The sequence below is a fragment of the Palaemon carinicauda genome, chromosome 14 (genome assembly GCF_036898095.1).
Source record: "Palaemon carinicauda isolate YSFRI2023 chromosome 14, ASM3689809v2, whole genome shotgun sequence".
Lineage (NCBI taxonomy): Eukaryota > Metazoa > Arthropoda > Malacostraca > Decapoda > Palaemonidae > Palaemon > Palaemon carinicauda.
This window is the reverse complement of record NC_090738.1, coordinates 5,394,961-5,418,134: the sequence shown is the minus strand read 5'-3', so window position 1 is coordinate 5,418,134 and position 23,174 is coordinate 5,394,961. Positions and strand designations below refer to the sequence as shown.

General features: G+C 40.1%; 1 protein-coding gene across 2 annotated transcripts in view; it reads right to left on the bottom strand.

The window, feature by feature from the left end:
• LOC137653404 (galectin-8-like) overlaps window positions 1-23,174 on the bottom strand; it is a 402,287-nt gene that overhangs the window by 47,452 nt on the left and 331,661 nt on the right. For both annotated transcript variants that reach the window (XM_068386760.1, XM_068386761.1), the window contains exon 7: window positions 14,259-14,390. In XM_068386760.1, coding sequence (XP_068242861.1) covers window positions 14,259-14,390 — 132 coding nt within the window. The remainder of the gene's footprint in view (window positions 1-14,258; window positions 14,391-23,174) is intronic.

The window sequence follows — 23,174 nt, the reverse complement described above, 5'->3', positions numbered from 1 at the left end:
TCTTCATCTTCTGTTGTTATAACAGATCCATTTGTCTTTTTGGTGGGTATATGCTTCTTGTTCTTTGCCCCAGTAGAGATTTCAATAATAATTCCGAGCCATTCTTAAACCATAGCCACTCCCTGAATTCATAGCTTTGTCAGCCTCATCTGCTTTCCTGTTTAAATATTCTCTCCAGTCATTCCTGGCTTTTCTTTTTACTTCACTATCAATACCAAAATACTTAGCATGCACTACCTTGAAATTTTCATTACTTCCTTGAAAACTTTCAACAATTTTCAACAATCAATTTCTGATTTTGTCTCCTTTTTATAGCATACCAAGTATCATTTGATATCCATGGTTTTCTCCTTGTAACTGCATGTCCCAAACTTCACTACCAACTGACTGGTATATGTGCTTAACATCACACTATTCTTCTTTCATTGTTTGTTCTTCGTCTCTTATAGTCTCTAAGACTGCAAATCAATTCCTACATTTGATTCCTACACGAATTTGCTACAAGTAATTTCCCTTTCAAGCAAAAAGTGATCAGACATACCGTTAGCTATACTGTACACCTAAACACGAGCACATATTTCAATCTTTCGAATATCCTTTTTGGTATAAAAAAATAATCCATTAAAGCCCTTTCTACCACTCTTTCATTTTCCACTCTTACCCATGTATATTTGTTATTATCTTCCTTCTTGAAAAAACTACTACTTATCACCAGCTCTTGTTCAACACACATCTACCAGTCTCTCACCCCTTTCATTTTCACCTTCCAAATGACACCTTGTACCTCTCCAGCACTCACGCTGGCATTTAAGTGACCCATCACAACTACATAATTCCTTTCACACAGTCCTTCTACACACCAAGTTAATTCATCCCAGAATTCTATCGCTCATTTTCACTTTCCTCACAACCTGGCCCATACGCACTAATAAAAGCCCAACATTCCCTACCCAACCTAATCCTTACCCACATTACCTAGATGATACCTCCTTCCATTACATTACTTTATCTGTCATCCATTTTCTCAACAATAGAGCCACACCCTCTTGCTTTTCCCCTTTTAATCCCAGACACTCTACCAGTCACTTCACCAAACATCACTTCATGCTTCTCTTTTATTTTTGTCTCACACAAGGCCAATATATCCATCCTTCTATTCCAACATAATTCCAATCTCACATCTTTTACTCTATCGTACTACATTCACACACATTCAGAAACCACAAAAGTAGAGTGTGGCGAGCAGTCACTCTCCCCTAGCGCTTCTTCTTGGATAACTCACAGGAGTAAAGACACAGGAGAGGAGGTTTCCAGTCTCCTCATCCTGTCCCTTTTAGTCGCCTCTCATGAAACAGGGATATGTTGGCACTATTGTTATTGTTGTTATGCCCCCACCCATTCCAACCGGCCCCTGCTAAGCTGGCGAAATGATTGCAGAGGATTAGCTCAATGAGTTTCTTTAGATATAAAATCCCTGACCATCATCTGTTTGCATAAGCTTCACTGGAGGGTTGAGGAGCAACTCTAGATAATTTACATCTGTCAACCTGACATCAATTGTCAAGAGCTTATAGCAAAATTCAAAACTCAACAAGACCAGAAACCACTGGTGGAAGGGAAGATTGGATGGTGTTTTTCAGACAATATGATGGCAATAGCCTACATCTGGAAACCAGGGGATAGAAGACCGCCCTCCCTCTAGAGGATAGAGAAGGTGGTGTTAACTTTGACAGATTTACTATTACTATTATTACTATTACTATTACTAGTAGTAGTATTTATTATTATTATTATTGCTGCTTTTTAAGCTATAACCCTTGTTGGAAAAGCAGGATTCTATAAGCCTACTATGGGTTTCACAGACAGTGCAAGTGCGATTTTTTGCAATTATTCTGTAACGAACAGTCGTATCAATACGAGATGTTGCTATAGGGTATTAGACCCAGTGAGGAAATTTATAGGGGTATAATGAATCGTTAATTATTAATTATAAAGACACTTGCCCCTATGCCAAAGGGCAAAATCTCAATCATCCAGTCACAAAACCGAACAATAATATACAGAACCTCTACCTCCACCCCCTCCCTCCCTCTCCTTTCATCCCTCACCTGCTCTCCCCCTGCTTCAAGCTATCTCTCTCCACCTCCATGCCATCCATCCCTCTCCGTTCTTTCCCTTCCCTTCATGCTCTCTTTCTGAGAAGGTAGCTTAAGTTGCAACTTATTTTGTATGATTTTTTTTATATCAAGCACTCTATCTATCTATCTATCTTATCTAATTATAATATTTATTGTTGTAGATATGGAACAATTCAATCGGTTGTTACCTATCAGATGACTGACTGCTTTATTCACTGGTTTGCTCATATCTCTCTCTCTCTCTCTCTCTCTCTCTCTCTCTCTCTCTCTCTCTCTCTCTCTCTCTCTCTCTCTCTCTCTCTCTCTGGTATTGGTTATGTAAATAATTATTAGATTGATAGAAAAAAAAATTGTAAAAAAATATGTTTAAATCAAAGCATCATTCAGAGAGAGAAAGAGAGAAGGAAAGACGTAGGGCAGGTGAGGGAAGAAAGGAGAGGGGAGGAAGAAAATGGGTGTTGGAGGTGAAGGGGGTTGTAGGCAGGCGGAGCTCTTTCAACCTAGTGTTCGTTTTCTTGCTTGGCTAATGAGTTTTGCCTCTTGGTATAGGTACAAAAGTCTTTATTATTTACAATAAATGATTCATGATACTCCTATAAATTTCCTCACTGGGTGTAATACCCTATAGCAACATCTCGTATTGATACGACTGTTCGTTACAGAATAATTGCAAAAAATCGCACTTGCACTGTCTGTGAAACCCATAGTAGGGCTCCCAACAGGTTAAATAACCCAGTGAGGAAAGGAAACAAGGAAAAATAAAATATTTTAAGAACAGTAACAACATTGAAATAAATATTTCCTATATAAGCTATAAAAACTTCTAAACAAAACAAGAAGAAGAGAAATTAGATAGAATAGTGTGCCTGAGTGTACCCGCAAGCAAAAGAACTCTAACCCAAGACAGTGGAAGACCATGGTACAGAGGCTATGGCACTACTAAAGACTAGAGGACCATGGTTTAATTTTGGAGTGTCCTTCTAGAAGTGCTGCTTACCAAAGCTAAAGTCTCTCTTCTACCCTTACCAAGAGGAAAGTAGCCACAGCAGTTTACCTAAGCAGAAAGAGTCAATTTTTTCAAACAAATGGTTGCTAAATTTGTTAGTATAATCAGAAATTTTGAAATGACAGGGTCACCCGTTCGAAGATAGGTTTACGTCACTGAATGACAATAGAGGTGTTTTGTTTTTCTGTTCTAGATCCCTTAGCATGGAAGATAGATGCCCTGTTACAAGATTGGTCAAAACTAGATCTTTATGAATTCCCCTTGTTTACCATGGTTTGGTAGAAGTGAAAAAAGTTTGGGATCTCGGCAAACTGCAGGACGATTCTAATAGGGAATGGTGCAATGATCTGTCGCCTTTAGTGTCAAGAGGGTCCAAGAAGGTTACCACACAAAACCGATCTTCTTAGACAATCAATTTCAAAGATGATTTATCCAAACGCATCTGTGCTACACCTAACCACATGGAGACCAACCATTGTATTCTCAGAAACAAAAGGTTTTCATATCCCTCTAGCTTGTCTTTAAGAAAGTCTACCATTATTGTGTCAAAGACACTGAAATGTTTATTTTGAGCAGTGTCAATCTAAGAATGTATCAATGACTAGAACTAGCTAGGATTATACTGCATTGTTAAATCTTTACATTTCCTTTCTAATGAAAAGAAAATCAATTTTAGCCATTAAGGGATATGGATCAATCCTTAATTCTGTACTGAAGCATCTAGGATTAGATCTCTCAGGTATTATAGCAGATGTATTTAGAGCTTTTAGTATTAAAAGGGCTTCAGTAGTCAGGTCTATTTTTGGAATTTGTAGATTTCATGACTAAAACACTTTTCCAATTGACAGTGGCTTCAGCTAGATGCATAATATCCTACAAGGAGTATCTTATAAGGTAGGCTTTAGGGAACATATGATGACTATTTCTTTGGTCTTCCGTCTGATCAAAACTGATGTCAAGACTAAGAGTATGTTGCATTCTTTTCACATCCACTCTTTGGAAATAGATGTAAGCATTTCATCAGAAAAAAATTTTATCTTATTATTTTTTTTGTTTCTTTTACGTTTTCTCGACACATTTCATGACTACAACAGAGGCAGAACACTACTTTTTAACACTGAAAACAATAAAAACTATCCTAAGAAAAACTTTAAATTCTGAAAGACTATGTACACTTTGCAGTGCTTCCAATGGAGAAAACATTTCCCGATTATAACTTGTCTGTCATCCAAAGATCAAAGGGAACATAATAGATCTTGTCGTTCCTTTAAAAAAAAAAATGGATTTTCTTTTTAAATGAATGGATTATGCTTAACCAGTAACAATCTAGGTTAAAGTAAGTAAAATAAAGGTTTGATTTTGTTCTTTTAGGATTCTATCAAGTTTCCAAAGACATTTTCTTATCAAAACAAAGGCTACAATTTTCTTTAGAACAGCAGCCCCGCAGATTGTAGCTATGAGCTGCCACTGTTGTTCAGTATCATTTGGAAGCTCACTAAGAATTGGATCGAAATGTAAAGAAAGCCTTGAAGGTTAAAGTTCATGATGATAGAAGTACAGCTACATCTCTTAATTTTTGCAGAATCTTTCTTTGAAAATTGTTTTAATGGCAGCCCATTGGCATACCAAGTCGGTATTCACAAAACATTACCTTGAAAAATTCTGATTTACTTATCGAGATTACTGGGCTCTTGGTGCTTGCTATAGTGGGTGCTATCATGTGGTCTATTAGCCTTTATGAGTTCAGAAAATTGATAATTTAGTTTAATTGATAATTTTCTTATTTAAAAAAAATTCTACTTATCATTACTTGGTGTTGGTGTTACATATACAGTATATATATATATATATATATATGTGTGTGTGTGTGTGTGTGTGTATGTAATTAGAAATAAGATATTTACAGATAACCTTGAGTCCTAGATTTCAACTATCTTTAGAAAATGAATCTGGAGTCCTGTATCTCAAAATGTATTTTGAAATGGTTTGTCACCATTATTCTAGACCATGTAAGTTATGAAATTTAATATTTCATAACATTTTATTTCTATAAATGACCAATCCCTTCCCTTACCGCAGTATGTGAGAGTCAACCATATGAACATAGGTGAGGTTCATAAAAATGAACAAATTTAATAAAAAAAAAATTTGATTTCTATACTTACCTGATGTTCATATACATGCCCACCTTCCTCCCCACTGACTTGAGATATCGGGAGGATAGGGAATTATTTAAACTTTGAGACCAAAATAACAAACCTGGCAAGTCATTTCTTTCCAATAACTGCTAGTATCTCATTACTTAGCTATAGGAAGTGTATATTGAAAGGAGAGGGGAAATCTTTTAAATTTTACGGGTAAATGTCAATAAATACCGCTTCTGAAGAAGCAGCAATATGAACATCAGGTGAACAGAAATAAAAAACGGATTTTGAAGCGAAGCGAAAAATCTATTTTTGGGTGAGATGGCCATGTCGTCCTGATGGAAGGTTCCTATTGGTAGCTTTCTATGGGATATTTGGCTACAGTGATATTCCCAGAAAATTGACCTTTAGGTCTCCTGAATTCTAACTTCTGGCGCGAATATCCTAAAAGTTTTTCTAAAGGATATCGCATAATATCAGGGGACGTATATCTTGATACGACACATAGCAATCTTCACTCCGAATAGCGTTTTCGTTTCGAGGGGGAAGAGTGGCGCTCATTCCTTGTAGCATTGAGCATGGTGCTACAGATATAGTAGTTTCGGGAGGGATCTTGCTCAAGCCTTTTCTATGGAAAAGGAGGGCGGGTCCATCAGGACGACATGGCCATCTCACCGAAAAATAGATTTTTCGCTTCGCTTCAAAATCCGTATTTTGGGGTCAAGCCATGTCGTCCTTCTGGAAGTTTACCAGAAAATTACTAGAAAGTACTGTAACTGTGGATTTTTATAGGTACCTTAACCTTGGGACGATTTTTCTATGGTCATCCGGACCATTGAGACATATGACGTTACCGCTATACGTCATTGCCACTATTCATGGACAATGTTAAGGCTTCCTGCCCCCTGCAGGGAAGAGTCATACTAGACAGTAGAAAAGGGGTCTCAAGGTTTGCATATATTGTAGGAATAAACATAAGTATCAACTAGATATACAAAAGTCTCACGGTTTGTATATGTTGTCGGAACAATAAGTATCAACTATATTCATTGTTTGTAAGTATACAATAATATGAGGTTTACTTAAGTAAATAAGCAAGAGAACTCTGGCTATTTTTATTGTACTAATTGTGGGGCGAAATAAGACGAAATTACACTTTAATAGACATTTATTTATGATAAATGAATAAAAATAGAATAACAAGTGTAATATATATTACGGGAATTATACATACAAGTTTAAGCAGAAAAAAATTCTACCCGAAAGGGAAGAAATAATTAGTGCCACTATGAAATTTGAAAATTTGATAAAATTATCCAATATAATTTTCTGTGAACTTTGTATATTATCAACACTGTGTACAAGTACACACGGCACAAGTGTCATCTGTATAATTAATTCTACACCTGAGATTTTGAACAGTCTCTAGTCTCACCATGGTGACACCCACTTAAAAGGTATTGCACTGGAAGGTGTCAACACCTTTTCATCCTATTTAATAGTCCCTATCAAATCAATGTTCATCGCAGTACTAGACGACAGGTTTTAATACACTACCTGCCACCACCAGTTCATGCACTTGCTTCGCATAATGTTTGAAGAACACTCTGGATGACTTCCATCCAGTAAATGAGCGAAGACGCTCAAAATCCATATACTGAAAAAAGTTCAGTGATGAAACAACTTTCCTTGAATCATGACCTGCGGGTGTACTGTCAGGATCCGCTCTGCGAATGAAGTGAGCGAGCTTCGCCCTCAGTTGTTTTAAGGATAAGTTTGATCCTGAAGTTTCTCCTTTAAAGAGCTGTCCTCCCCTGAAGTCAGAAGTTCTTCGAAGATAGCCCTTTAGACATTCTACTGGACACAGAGAGACATCTTCCTTCAGGCGAAAAAGGTTGGATCAGGAAAAATATTCAGTTCTCCCACTTCTGTGAACTGAATATGGCCCTCATTTCTGGATGGGCCACTATTTCACTAACTCTAGCCCCTGAGGCTATAGCGAACAGGAAAATGACCTTTTGAGTCAGATCCTTAAGAGAGCAATCCTCATTGTTCACTGTTGAAGCATAATGTAGGGCCTTGTCCAAGGACCATGAAATGGGCTTCAGAGGAGCAGCAGGCCTAAGTCTAGCACATGCCTTCGGGATCTTGTTAAAAGATTTAGTTCGTCAGGTCCACTTGAAAGGCGTACAGAAGAGGTCTAGTCAGGGCTGACTTACACGTAGTTATCGTGTTGGCTGCCAGACCTTGTTCATGAAGGTGGATAAAGAAGGACAGACAAAAGTCTATTGAGATTTCTTTCGGTCCTTTTGCTTTAACGAAAGCACACTTTTTCCAAGACGATTCATATTGTCTTCTAGTTGACTTGGACTTGTATTCTTCTAAGAAGTCTATACTGCCTTTTGAGATCCCAAATCTTTTCTTAACCGCTAAGGCGAGAAAATCATGAGATGAAGGTTTTGGGTTCTCTGTGATGAAGCGAAGACAGTCGACTTCTGAACCCGTTGAGATAGTGCTGGGTTCGGTAGAAGGACCAGCCTCAACTTCAGTTACATTACCAGAGGGAACCAGTTGCTATTGGGCCACTTGGGAGCCACTAAAGCTGCCGTTCCTTGGAAGGATCTCAGCCTGTTAAGAACCGTCAGCAGGAGATTGGTCGGAGGGAACAGGTAAATCCTGGTCCATTTGTTCCAATCGAGGGACATGGCGTCCGTCGCCTCCGCTAGAAGGTCGTCGTATGGGGCTACATATCGAGGTAGTTTCTTATTCACGCTCGTCGTGAAGAGGTCGATCTGCAGTTCCGGGATTTGTTGCAAGATGAAGGAGAATGAGTTTGCATCTAGGGACCATTCTGACTCTATTGGCTTGAGCCTGGATAGAGCGTCTGCTGTCACATTGGGGAACCCTTGAAGGTGAACTGCTGATAAGTGCCATCTCTTCTTTTCCATTAAACGAAAGATGGCCAATATCACATGGTTGATATGGGGCGATCTCGAGCCTTGTTGGTTCAGACGTCTCATTATCACGTCGCTGTCCAAGATCAGCCTGATGTGGGCTGATCTGCGAGGGGAGTTTTTTCAACGTCAAGAGGACTGCCATGGCCTCCAAAATGTTGATGTGAAAGGTCTTGAACAGAGAAGACCAAGTCCCTTGGACTTTCCTTTGATGGGAGTGACCTCCCCATCCTTCCGTCGAGGCATCCGTGTGGATGGTTACCGATGGTGGAGGAGGTTGTAAGGGTAAAGTCCTCGATAGGTTCTTGGCCTTCGACCATGGCTTAAGAAGTGATCGTAGTAAGGTCGGTATCGGTCTTTTTAGATCTCTTCGAGCGTTTGATGCGTATCTTCTCCAGACTCCTGACGCTTCTTTCAGCTGTGCTCTTAGCACTGGGTCTGTTACTGCTGCAAACTGGAGAGAGCCCAGTACTCTTTCCTGTTGGTGTCCTGAGATCCTGTTGGATTTCAGTAGTCTCTTGACAGACCCCGCACAATCTCTCTCCTCTTCCCTGGGGGAATGGTGAGGCGGTGTGAATTCAAGTTCCAATGGATTCCCAGCCATTGAAACTCCTGAGCTGGAGAGAGTCGAGACTTCTTGAAGTTGATCTTGAATCCCAGATGTTCCAGGAACTGGATCACTTTCTTGGATGCTTGCAGACAAGCCGTCCTGGATGCTGCCCACACCAGCCAGTCGTCCAGGTATGCTGCTACCTGATCACCTTCTAGGCGTAGTTGTTGAATGACTGCATCTGCAAGTTTCGTCGTCAAGATCCTTGGGGCTATGTTTAGTCCAAAGGGTATGGCTCTGAAGACGTACTTTTTCTTCTGTAGCTTGAATCCTAAGTAGGAGGAGAGGGGGCGGTTGACTGGAATATGCCAATAAGCCTCTGCCAGGTCTATTGAGACTGTGTACGCCCCTTTTGGTAACAAGGTCCTTATGTGCTGAAGGGTTAGCATCCTGAACTTGCTGTTTTCGAACTTGTTGAGTGGCGACAAGTCCAGAATGACTCTGAGTTTGTCCGAGTCCTTCTTGGGAACACAAAACAGCCTTCCTTGGAATTTGATGGACTTTGCCCCCCTTATTACCCGTTTGCTCAATAGTTCTAGGGTATATTCTTCCAATGAGGGGGTGAAGTGTTGGAAGAATTGAGGAAATGATGGTGGAGGCTTGCTCCAGCTCCATCCAAGTCCGTTCTTGATTAGGCTGTGGGCCCAAGGATCGAAGGTCCAACGATCCTGAAATTCTTGGAGCCTCCCTCCTACCTGAAGCATCTCGTTGCTTTGGTTGTCTGGAGGATTTACCTCCCTGACTGCATCCTCCCTTACCTCGTGAGGGGTGTCTTGAGGAGCCCTGTCTGTAGCCTCTACATTTGGGACGAAAGGTAGTGGTTTGCCTCTCAAACCCGGGGTTGAATGCTGGTGACTGGGCAACCAGCTGTTGAGGCACCACCTGGAATGTGGTTTGTGGTTGGGCAACCACTTGGGGCACCGCGGTCATGGTGACTGTGGGATGTTGTTGTCGGGCAGGCCGAGAGGGTAGTCTGGGTCTCTTGGTCTTCCTCTTAGGTTGGGGACACGCATCCGAGGAAGAATTACGTTTGGATGACATGCCCCATTTCTGGAGAAGGTTCCTATTCTCCGTGGCAGCTCTATCAACTATCTCCTTGACCACTTCATTTGGGAAGAGGTCTTTACCCCAGTATATTGGAAGCTATCAGCTTCCTGGGTTCGTGTTTCACTGTTGCCGCAGCAAACACGAACTCTCTGCATGCTCTCCTGGCCTTCATAAAGGCGTACAGGTCCTTTACTAAGGTGGCCATGTGCATTTTGGCCATGACCATTTTCATGTCTGGGTTGCTCTTTAAGCCTGCACACATCTCCATGCAGTTCTGTAGGGATAGGGATGCCGCCAGTCTCTCCGTCTCTTGCTCCCTACGCAAGAGAAAGTCTGACAGTTTCGAGAGATTCTTGCTGAACTGTCGTCCCGCAATATCTGCTTCCAACTTCCCTACTGAGAAGGTTAGGTGGACTTTTTTCCATTCCTTATCCTCCATGGGCAGGGCTAATGACAGAGGTCTACACTCCTCCAGTGTAGGACATGGTTTGCCTGCCTCCACTGCCTTGGCAATGGCTTTAAAAGCCTTCGATGTAAAGGAGAAGGCTATTGAAGCAGGAGCAAGAAAGGTAGGATGCTTCTTGCTCAAGGCGGACACTTTAGAGTTCGTGTAGCCCACCTTCTTCAGGCTACTCAACAAGAGCGCCTGTGCCTTATCGTGGTCGAATACCATGACCTCTTTGGGTTCCGTTTCCTCTTTCGACGCTGGCTCCTGCTTCAGTCGGATAAAGCAGTCTGGGTAAGCATTAAAGCTTGGCCAGAACTGAATGTCATTCAAGGGGACGGCTCCCATCTTCTCCGATATGTAGAGTTTTGCCGTTGGTGATTGGCATAAACTCCGCATACCCCCAGGGATTGGTTTTGGAGCAGGATGGGAGGTCTTGGACTCTGGGTCTCTTGTATGACCCTCGGGAGGCGGATAGTTGAGCTTCACGGAGCTCTTTCTCGAGTTTCGCTCCCCTAACTTCGCCTTGCTTGCGAATGCTCTCCATTAGGGCCGTAAGATGGGCCAGTGCCTGGCTCATGTCGCCTGATGGAGGGAGAGAAGAGAAAGATGTTGAGGGTAACGGCTCCGGTGCCGGCACAGACGAAAGGGACTCCGACTCGACATCATCATCTTTATCCGGAGGTAGAGTAGACTACTCCTCGGGATCATCCTTCAGTGTCCGTAGACACTTCAGACATCCTTTCCGCCTGGTGGATGTCCATGCCTTGCAATGCCTCACTGACATCCGTCTCAATGGCAATCTGGACGCAAGGAGGTCCGGGTCGTGCTTGGGGTACGACAGCTTCGCTACCCGCTTTCGGGAACAGCAAGTCGCGCATCCTTTCATTAGGCAGGGACAGTCCCGTAGAGTTCTTCTGGAACCCTCGTACCCATTTGCTCAGCTTTGCTCATGCTGCATCCCTCGACTCCATTGACTTGGGGTCGTCAAAACCTTCGGTCACCTAGGTCGGGCAGATGTTGCAGTCTTGGGGGTCCCAGTACCACAGGGTTTCGGTAGACATGGTGCAGGGGGCATGAGACCTGCACGCTTTGTGACCACAGAAGTCCCTATTCCTGTGGTTGCAGAAGATCACATCGCAATTCATTTGGTCCTCCTGTAAAGAAAGGAAAATTATGCAAAATATTAATATTAATATTTTAATCATTATAGCTTAGGATAGTTAAGCTAGAAGGGAAATAGGAAAGACACATACTTGTGTTTCCTGCCCAGCCAATTGCTGTGACCTCCCCCAAAATTAAAGCTATAGAATTTCCATATCCAGGCAAACTCAAAGAGAAGGGTTCTAACCTCTAGGGATAGAATAAGTGTATATTAACACTGACCCTTCTTAAGTTCTTTAACAATGTGGGGTAAGTTGTTAACTGATTAACTATCAGTGTATTGAAGGAAATCTTTTCTTTCAATATAGGATTGTTCTCAACAATAGACTGTGCAAGGATACACAAGGTATGTTGGAAAATAACTACTGTATAATATATACTGTACTATAGTTTTCTGTCTGCAGTATATACTATACTGCAAATATACTGGCTACTGTATAATCATATACTGTAGTTCAGCCGGCATGATGCCGGCTAGGCTAGCACCTGGATACTGTCGCCGGCTGGTTAGTACCTGGCGGCACCGGTCCAGCCGCCGGCTGGCTTAGTACCTTACGGCAGCAGTCCAGTCGGCATGCTGCCAGCTGGGTTAGTACCTGGCGGCACTAGCTAACAGACAGAGAGAAAGTATGGAGTGAAGGGCTGCCTTATTAAAATGTATCTTTACAAAAAATATGGGTGTAAGTACTTAACCTTACTGCCTTCCTCCAGAATGAGGGTTCAAATGGAAGGGGAGAAAGCATCATTCAAGCTTCCATCCAGCCACAAGATCCGTTGCCGGTCGCTGCTGGCTTCAGGGATGTGGATGGCAATCCAAGGGAGGACTGAAGAACACTCGACAGTAGAGGGGTCTCCCACCGGCAGCCGTCACAGCCAGCACAACCTTTCCCGGTGCCTTGCGTCCATAAGGGAAAGACTGAGTGACTATACAGCTGTTTATGTAGGAGCCCGGCCAGCACCACAATCTACCCGGCAAGCAGCGAGATTGTAGGACGACGGCCACAGGATTGCGATAGTTAGGCCATCGCTAAAGGACAGAGAGGGGCAGGGAAAAGGGTCCTGTATCAACTGTGGAAGAAGGCGGCAGGATTGCCGCCACTTCTACACAAGGGAGAAATTTTGTTTCAGTATCGGCGCCATCCTAGGCGGCAGAAGAATATCTATTCTTCAGCCTAGGGTCTGCCAAAACAGGAATAGTCTCCTAGACCGCAGGGGAGAAGGTGGCGGCATCATACTACCACTTGAGGTGCGGCCTAGGGAGGCTTAGCCTCCTATGCCGACAGCTGTAAGCCGGCAGGGGAGTGACTACTCGCCCTGCTGCTCGGCCGCAGGCAGAAAGACTGAATACTCTGAGGTTCTGTCGAAAACCAAAGCCGGGATACTCGCCGGCAAGGGTGGGAGACAGAAAACCCTAGCCTAGTCAAGCCGGAGTGAACTACTCTATGGCAAGACTAGATAGGGTTGTCGCCTATGGCGGCATTCAGAGGGAAGGAGGGATTACCCTTTAATCTCCACAGGAGACGAGTATCGAGTTATACAGTATAACTAATTCTAAGAGATATACTATCTCCCGTTAAATTGATAAAACGATACACGAGGGTAAACGGGGATAATGTATGAAAGTACACTAAAGCGCATGGCTAGGTAGCCTAGCGCGGGGCGAGATCTCGGTTACCTAAATCGCCGAAACTCTAACATATACGATCGACATAAGGAAGAGGAAATTATATGCATAAATATATCTTTACTAGTATAATTGTGCCTAAATAGCTTTCATAATTTATTAATGCTATTAAAACCGGGAATGTCGTTCTGCTAACTAAACGAACGACAGCACCCATGGCGCCTCCGACCGGCCAAGCTCCATAACACAATAAATTACACTAATTTCTCTGTGAAGCAGGAACTAAAAATTATACACTGTAAAGAATTTATACTCAACTTTCCAGAGGCAGAAGAAGCTGGAGATTGCATAATTAATCCTCAAAATAACAATCAAAAACGTTACATCAACACGGAAAACCACCGTGCGAAATCGCTACAGAAATAGGAATGAGCGCCATCTTGGATACTCGTAATAGTACGGGAGGAAGGGTAAGCTTGATAATGGCTCCCCTTCTGTTTTTCGCCACTCTTCCCCCTCGAAACGAAAACGCTATTCGGGGTGAAGATTGCTATGTGTCATATCAAGATATACGTCCCGATATTATGCGATATCCTTAAAAGAAATTTTAAGGATATTCGCGCCAGGAGTTAGAATTCTGGAGACCTAAAGGTCAATTCTCTGGGAATATCACTGTAGCCAAATATCCCATAGAAAGCTACCAATAGGAACCTTCCATCAGGACGACATGGCTTGAGCCCAAAAAATAAATTTATAATAAAATTTTATCTATCCTGAAACCAGCTTTAGAAATATTTTGGTGCTGTGGAGTTTCAGGAGAGCTGCTTTACAACCATAAAACAAATATTGGTAAATTATCCTTTCTACAAAATTCATCTTATAAGTCCCATTTAAATAGGTTAGTCATGTTCAATGAAACACTGATATCTATTGCTGAAAGAGTCAGAGTTTTTTTTTTCAACTTTAAATCAATATCCTTTAAACAACATGGATGGTTGTTCATTAAAATTCTAAATAAAGTAGCAAATGCTCAAAATATTTTCTACTAAATTCAGAAGTTGAAATACACAATTAAGGCAATGACCGTAGTTAAAAAGCAGTGCAACAAATATAACTTGATACTCACTGGCTTGGACATCATTTTAGCTGTTGTAACAGCTCCACCAACCCCCATTGCTTTACCAAGAATACCTCCTCCACCTCCGCCATGGCCGGGGTACCCACCACCATAGCCAGGATATCCACCCTGTTTTGATTTCTGTAAATAGAGAATAGTACTTTACTTAATCTACTTTAAGGGATGGTTTTCTGGTCCTATACAGCAGGGGAGCCCTACTACAGGATCTCCTCAGTCATTTTATCATGTTCGTTCGAGAGCATTCAACATATCACACCGCATATTGCACATTCATTTTCAAATCCCCACTATCGAAGCACTTTAAGAACAAGTCTTCAGTTTCCTCTTGAAAGCCTTAATATCTTGTCTTTCGTATATCTAGTGGGAGCTTATTGTATAGTCTCGGGGCCGAATATTCAGAGGCTTTAGAGTCTAAAGTAGACATATATTTAGGTTTGAATAATTTAAAACCATCTGTAATTATTCTCATGTCAACATTTGTTAGCTGCACAATAAGTAGCAATTCTTAGATATTTTGAATGTCCAGTTCTGATAACTTGATGGGTTATTGTACATATTTTAAACACAATTCTCACTTTAATAGGCAGTTAGTGTAAATCAATTAGTATAGGAGTGATCCTCTCTCTGGGCCACCTTTTTTCAGTCTTGCTCCTCTGTTTATTATGTTTTGTAATTTCTCAAGTTGCACTTTTAGTAAATTGTAGATGGAGTTACAATAGCCAATCCCTGTAGGTAGTAAGTTGGCCTGGGCACCAACTGCCCGTTGAGATACTACCGCTAGAGAGGTATGGGGTCCTTTGACTGGCCAGACAGTACTACATAGGACCCTTCTCTCTGGTTACGGTTCTTTCCCTTTGCCTACAAAGACACCGAATAGTCTGGCCTATTCTTTACAGATTCTCCTCTGTCCGCATACACCTGACAACACTGAGATTGCCAAAATATTCGTCTTCACCCAAGGGGTTAACTACTGCACTGTAATTGTTCAGTGGCTACTTTCCTCTTGGTAAGGGTAGAAGAGACTCTTCAGCTATGGTAAGCAGCTCTTCTAGGAGAAGGACACTCCAAAATCAAACCATTGTTCTCTAGTCTTGGGCAGTGCCATAGCCTCTGTACCATGGTCTTCCACTGTCTTTGGTTAGAGTTCTCGTGCTTGAGGGTACACTCGGGCACACTTCTATCTAGTTTCCCTTCCTCTTGGTTTGTTAAAGTTTTTTTTATAGTTTTTATAGGAAATAGTTTTTTTAATGTTACTATACTTAAAATATTTTACTTTTCTTTATTTCCTTTCCTCACTGGGCTATTTTCCCTGTTGGGGCCCCTGGGCTTATAGCATCCTGCTTTTCCAACTAGGGTTGTAGCTTAGCATTTAATAATAATAATAATAATAATAATAACAATCTATCACAAGTTTCTTTACAGAATGTTCACCCAGATACTTATTTATAAAAGTAATGCTTCTAAGATGATAACCAGCAGTTTTTAGTACATTATCTATTTGGGCATTGAAAGAAAAATTAATCAAGAGATACACCTAGATCACAAACTTTACTAGATATCGGGACAGAGTTGCTATTTATGTTTATTTGAATATCACCTAAGTTTTTCTTTCTAACCCCCATAAATTCAGTTTTATTTTCATTTAATTTTAGTTGTTTGATTGTCATCTATTTCCTAATACTGGCAAGAATTTAGTTTAGTTTCAGTAGTGTCGTTTATATCATTTATGGGGAAGCAAAATTGTGTATCATCTACAAAGTTTGAAATTCACTCCATGGCTTTGTAGTATTTTTGACAAATCAATAGTATAGATACAGAAGGTTCATATGATGATACGATGAATAAGAGTTTCAAATTTGCACACAATAATTTTGTCAACCAAGTAGTGTTTTAGGTATTTAAAAGCTTGATCTTCAATACCGATGGACCATAGATAATTTAGTAGCAGTTCACGCACACTATATCAAAAGCAGCACTAAGATCAAGTAATATTAGTATACTACATTTCTTTTCATGCATCATTTCCAGCATATTTACAATAGAACAGCAGAACAGGTAACTGTCTCTGTAAAGCATAATTTTCTGTGAGGAGCCTGGTTGTCTGGAAAAGCTTCTTTTTCTTCTATGTGACTACTTAGTTGTTCAAGAATCATGTATTCTAGCACCTTTAAAATAAAGGATGGATTCAAAACAGGTTTATGCAAGCTTAATTCCTGATAATTTTGAGCACTTTTCAGAACTGGTGTGACTGTAGCCCTTTTCTCAGATTTGGGAAACTTACACTCATTAATGCTGGTATTTGCTATTCTCGTAATTATATCAGCTATACCAGTATGTAAACAATAATGTATTTAATTGTTGCAGCAGTTTCTGTGCGAGCACCTTTCATACGTGGCATAAAACAATTTCAAATGTGTCAACATAAATTTTTGTAAAATTCTTATTGGAACTATTTCTCTCATTGTAATAACTATTATCTTTACATCATGAATTTCCACTTTTATGTCAAAATAAGTGCTACAGATTAACCTATTCCCCCAAAAACACTTTTAAATATCATTATTATTGGGATAAATAAAACCCTGTTAATATGACAAATTTTAAGTAATTTGTATTTTTCCTAACATATACAAACCTGAAGCTATTTAATAGGGATTATACTTTTGGCAAAGCTGAAACTAGCCATATGACTTTCAGTGAGGTGGAAGTACCCCACCGCTAGTTAGTGGGGGTAGGCAGGGTAGGAGTAGCCTCCCTTCTCGCTCACACACACACCTGTGTTGTCTAGTCACTTTCTATTGCAGGCAGGACTTCTTGAGGTATATGTGATGGTGGGACAATTTGTATAAATAGCTTCAGGCTTGCATATATTAGGAAAAATACAAGTTATTTCCAAATTTGTCATTTGTTCCGACACTCACACAAACCTTACGCTATTTAATAGGGATGACTCATCCCTTAGAAGGGTGGAAGTCCAGACCAACTGGCTGGTCTATGACCCAGGGTTTTCCTGTACCCTGACACCTCGCTAAACCAGACGCGCAAAGCACAGTTAACAACCTGAGCAATTTTGGTGAATGTGTGATGCTAGCAGTGTGACTAGTCTAGGGAAAACATTCTCAGAAATGGAATCTTAGAAGTAATCAGAAACGTTACCCAATCCCATCTCGCCAGGGGGTATGGGGACCATTGGATGCATCAAGTATATTTATCTATACCAGGTTACATAAGGGAAAGTTTATACCTGCAGACAGTGGAGGTCAGCTTTGCAGAATACTGTAAGAGCTGTTGCCCTGTAGGGAAGGAAGATGAAAGAAAAAGCCAGTCATTCTTTGTCAATCATCCCAGGCTTATCCCTGGTTAACTCTGCCCTCCCCTTCTGCTTCTTGTCCATCAAGGAGCTCAAGGTGTTATAAACCATTTATTTTGTAGACACCACAGGGACAATGGAAAGCATCTCCATGTTCTGTGGGTCACGTCTTTCAGTAAGTGGAAGGTGAAGGTCATTACCGCTTTCATCACACCCCTGCCATGGCCTGCGTCACAGAGTAGCTGTTTGTAAATGTTAGGGGTGTATTTCTACCCTTAACATTACAAGCTCTAGGTCACCTCTATGAGGAGAAGGATAAGGATTCAATGTCCGGGCCATGACCTTGTGGATTCCAGTCTAGAATGTGTTCTTGGTGAGCCTCCTTTGACTTTCCAAAGGGTTGGCAAAACGTGCTGAATCCTCAGGGCGAGCTATTGTATCTTCCTAGAGGTAGAATCTTATGTTAATCACTGGTGTTAACACAGTTGATGCAGACCATTGACCATGCTATGAATGACTCGGAAAGAAGGGCTTAAACCTCGGGTCCGAGTTGTCTAGAAAGAAGTCAGATATTACTCAGTTCCTCGCCGTGAGTGAGACACATTGATGGCGCCCATAAGGTACGCCTACTCTCTTGGACAAGGGACATACGGGGGAGAGATCCCTCCTCGGGATTAATTGATTGATTTAAAGTTTTCTGGCATCCTGACATCTAAGGTCATTGACGCCGATATCATTTATTTTATATAAAACATAAAAGAATATTCATTTAAAACCATAAGTGTTAAGATGTCATTAGAGAAGTTAAATAGTTTTTAGAAGACCTGCTTCTGAAATAAATCTAAAAATTCTGCTCGCATAGTAAGACACATGTCCAAGAATCTTGGCAAGGATGAACCTGCCATCCTCACCTCGAGCCTCAAACAGATGTAAATTTCTTAAGTTATTATAATTGGGGCATTCAGTCAACAAATGCCTCACTGTTAAAGGTACCAAACAGTCCTCGCAATACGGTTGGTGTTGGCCCTTCGGAAGGAACTCGTGTGAACAATGCGGAGATAACAAAGTAAAGTCTCCCACTTTCAGGGCAAAATCTTATACCTCCAAGAATATATGACTTTTGTTACCTCTCTCATCTTATTGCCATCTAGACTATCCCAGTGCTGTTGCCAATTATTACAAAACCATTTCTTGATGTTAGGTAGGAAATCATTACAGGGGATGGGATACCTTCTTGGTAGCAACTTGGATGCAGCATTCTTCGCCAGAAAATCTGCCTTCTCATTCCCAGACATACCTACGTGCGCTGGAACCGAACAAAATCGAATCATTATACCTCTCCGACCAATAATAAAAGCCATTCTAAAATCTTTAAAACTAGAGGGTTACTGGAATTAAAAACTTCTAAAGCTTGAAGGACACTCCTTGCATCACTAAAAATAGTAAAATTCATCTCCTTCTCCAACGCTATTTTCTCAATAGCGATTAGTATGCCATACAGTTCGGCAGTAAATATGGAAGCTGTTAGAGCAAGTGCACCTCTACTATTAAAACCATTACCATGTACTCCAAATCCAACGCCAGCATCAGATTTGGAGCCATCAGTATAGATAAAAGTCGATCCCTTATGTTCTGCATGTTACATATAGAGACCTAGATTCTAAGTCAGTCATATTCTTCTTAACTCTATTAAAATATTTACAAAAAAGAAAAAAGATACCTCTGGTAATTTCCATGCAGGCGTTGATGATACCTTAAATGGAAGCACCTTACTTCTAATTATATCCAGCCTGTTTAATAATTGTTTCACCCGAAAGCCATAAGATTGAGGAGATTTAGGGTGCAACTCAAAGTATGAGGTGTGTCTTATAAGGCTTGCAGTCTAAAAGGCTAAAGAGTTAGGGAGTCTTTGCAACCTAAACCAATACCAAACAATAGAAGACTTTTAATAAAGGTCTATAGGTAATTCTTCAGCATCAACAAGGAGACTTATGACAGGCGAAGTTCTAAACGCTCCAGTGGAAAATCTAATACCAGCATGATGTATTGAATCTAACATCTTTAATCGACTTGGAGTGGCTGAGGAGTATATTTCACACCCATAACTAATTTTGGAAAAAATCAAGGACTTATATAATTCTAAAATAGTATTGAGGTCTGCCCCCATTTTGTATGGGACAATACTTTTAAAAGATTCAGAGCCTCAAGACATTTAGCTTTTAACGCTTCCAAGTGAGACACCCACGTAAGCCTACAATCAAATATCAAACCTAAAAATTTAACTTCACTTAGACATGGGATAAGTTGACCTTTAATGTATATATCCGGGTCTGGATGTACTCCCCAGATACGACAAAAATGGACAATAGTAGTTTTACTAGTCGAGAACTTAAATCCATTCATATCGGCCCACTAGATAATTTTGTCGATTGAGAGTTGTATTTTTCTCTCAACCATTGCCATTCTAGCTCCAGCAAATGATATGGAGAGATCATCCTCAAATAATGTTGAGAGAACATCCTGGGAAATGACTGAGGATATCCCATTAATTGCTTGTGCAAACAGGGTTACACTCGAGCACTACCCTGAGGAACTCCTTCTTCCTGACATTTTCTCTCTGATAGAGTTTCCCCCATTCCCACTTGAAAAACTCTATGTGAAAGAAATGACTGAATAAATAGTGATAGCTCTCCTCTTAATCACAATTCATGAATTTTTTTAAGTATACCATATCTCTATGTGGTATCACATGCCTTTTCAAGGTAAAAAAGGATGTCACATGGTGCTCTTTGGAAACAAAGGCTTCACAAATAGAGGACTCAAGTCGTACAACCACTGCTTGCAGATGCATACGAATAGACAAAGATATTTGGGGAACACCTAGATGAACGTATATGAGACTTCCACCATGGCTCCCTGCTTGTTGATCATATGGTACCCTATAGCTAACATACTCTAGAGGACAAGGAGTATTAGTATCAAGCTTGCTCTCCTGTAGACATACAATTACAGTCATACCCCTCTTCCCTAAAGAATCTGCTCACAAAATTTTCTTGCTGGGAAACGAGATGTGAATATCTTTATGACTCACATTGTATAAAAATGTTTCATGATAAGAAAAGGGATTTGCCAGCTAGGACGAGAATAAAATAGTTACCCATTGAAAATATGAAGAAAACGGGTTGGTTGCATAAGTGAAAATTCTCTCTCTATAGTAAGGGATAAATATAATAGTACAGTACATATGGTACTGTATATTTTGTATAGTACAGTACATATGGTACTGTATATTTTGTTTATGTACAGTATTGTACTGTATGCATTGTACTATTTTCCATTTATTATTGCATTATGTTCTGATGACTACTTAATTTACAGGTATTAACAGTTACTTTAGGTACATTGAATGGTTCAAATGTATTTGGCTGTACCAAATCACCGTGGTTATATTGTAGCTTTATTATAAAACTTAATGTGTTTTTTTGCAGGGTTTGGAATGAATTATGCGATTTACATGTAAAATGTGATCATAACAAATTTTTTACGAAACAAAAGCGACTCCAAAACTAATTGATTTTGTGTTGTGAGGCATTACTGTATAGGAGTGCTCATGAATAAGGAGTTTAAATTCTTCATATTTGCCCCTAAACCATGAAAATTCCATTGTAAAATGGAAGAAAAAACTATGGTTTACTTCTGGAATACATCTCAGATGTCTTTCCATTTTTATTCAAAATTATTTCCTGTAGGCTTAAGAGAGGGTCTTGATAAGTTAGATTTTACATTTGCCTCAACTTGAATTTTTTATTTTTTCTTGTTGATCTGAAATATCAGCAAACAAGACATCATATCTATAGGAGGTGGTGATTTATCAGGTTTTGGCATTTTCCCAACTACAGATGCACCTGACAACTCTGTTTCAAGTGAAACCTCCATCAAATCAGGCAAAGATACAGCCTGAAAGAGGTTACTATTATCCTTTGTGAAGGGGGACAAAGGTGTACAGTAATAGAGGTGACCAAAGGCTTAGGAGGTGATATTCCATAATGTGTGTTTATAACAGTACCACACCAACACATACAGGTTTTCATTGATTATTTGTCTCGGTACTTAGAAATTGTTCCAGTTAGAGATAGAACTGCTGTTTCAGTTGCAAAAGCTTTAAAGACCAGAATACTCACAAGACATACGTGTCCGGAGGTACTTTTGTCGGACAATGCACCCGAATTCACCAGTGAAGTAATGAAAAAACTTTATGAATTTTTTGAGATTAAGAAATGCGAGATAACCCCTTGTAAGCCGAGTTCAAATGGGACCATAGAAAGGGCAAATAAGAAGATACTGGATGTACTGCGAACTATCATTAGTCCAACTACAGAAGATTGGGATATAGCTTTAGAGGATGTTCAGTTTACTTTGAATAACACAGTGAATGAGACGGTAGGAGAAACCCCACACTTTTTGCTTTATGGTTATCAGAAAAGACTGCCTAACTCATTGTTAGATGACGCAAAACCTCCTAGGCGCACACATGATTACCAGGACTATGTAGCTTGGAAGCTGCAAAGAACCTTTCAAATAATAAGACAGATCAGACAATCTCTAGAAAAAGGGCAACAGGTAAATAAGAAATACTATGACACAACTAGTTCCAATACAGACCTGAAGTTAGGCTCACAAGTATATATAAAAGTACATGCAAAGGAAGGACCAAATGAAAAGGTGTCTCCCAAATTTGAAGGTCCTTATTGAGTGTTAGAAAGGATAAAGAATAATAAATCTAAACTTATACTTGAACAGAGTTTAGATGTAAGGTATGCCCATTGGAATCATATAAAGGTTGTAAAAACTAATCCATGGTCCTCTCAACTTCTACAGGAAGTGGTGGAAAAACTTCCTTTTGATCCTACCCCCAGTGGTCGGTATCACTTGCGAAATAGACATTAAAAGTAGGGCCTTGATACAAACACATGGAAAAGGTGAACTGTTGATGGATTTTGCTGTAGTAAAGATCAATGTCAATTCAATATTAGAAAGGGAAGAACATTTGAAACAGTTAGATAAAGAAATACGAACGTGCATACTAATCCATAGTGATTCTGCCTTTGTAGAATTATTAAGAAACTTACAAGGTAAAATTGAAGACATTGTCAGGCCTAAAAGCAACAAGAGATCTTTATTATCCTTTTGTAGGTAGTGCATTTAGTGCTTTGTTTGAAGTGGCTACAGAAAACGATGTTAAAGGTTTAACTGATCGTGTAGAACTAATCAAGAAATGGGCTAACCAGAAGGGTAATCTTATAAGTACTCTAATAAAAAATAATAATAAGAATGTAGAAAATATAAAAAAGATGGTGGAATTTATTAATCAAGTTAATGTAAATGTTTGTAACAAGATAAATGACCTAGAACAAGTGTTTAAGTTAATTCATGAAGTGGAAATTGAGATTAGTGATCATAAGGAATCTGTGAACGGACTAATAAATGCACAAGGAATACTTAGCCCTGCTATCATTTCTCCAAAAACTTTGAAAGAAATCATAGATTGGTGTATAGTAAATAGCCATTCCAAGCTTTTGATAGAAGATATATTT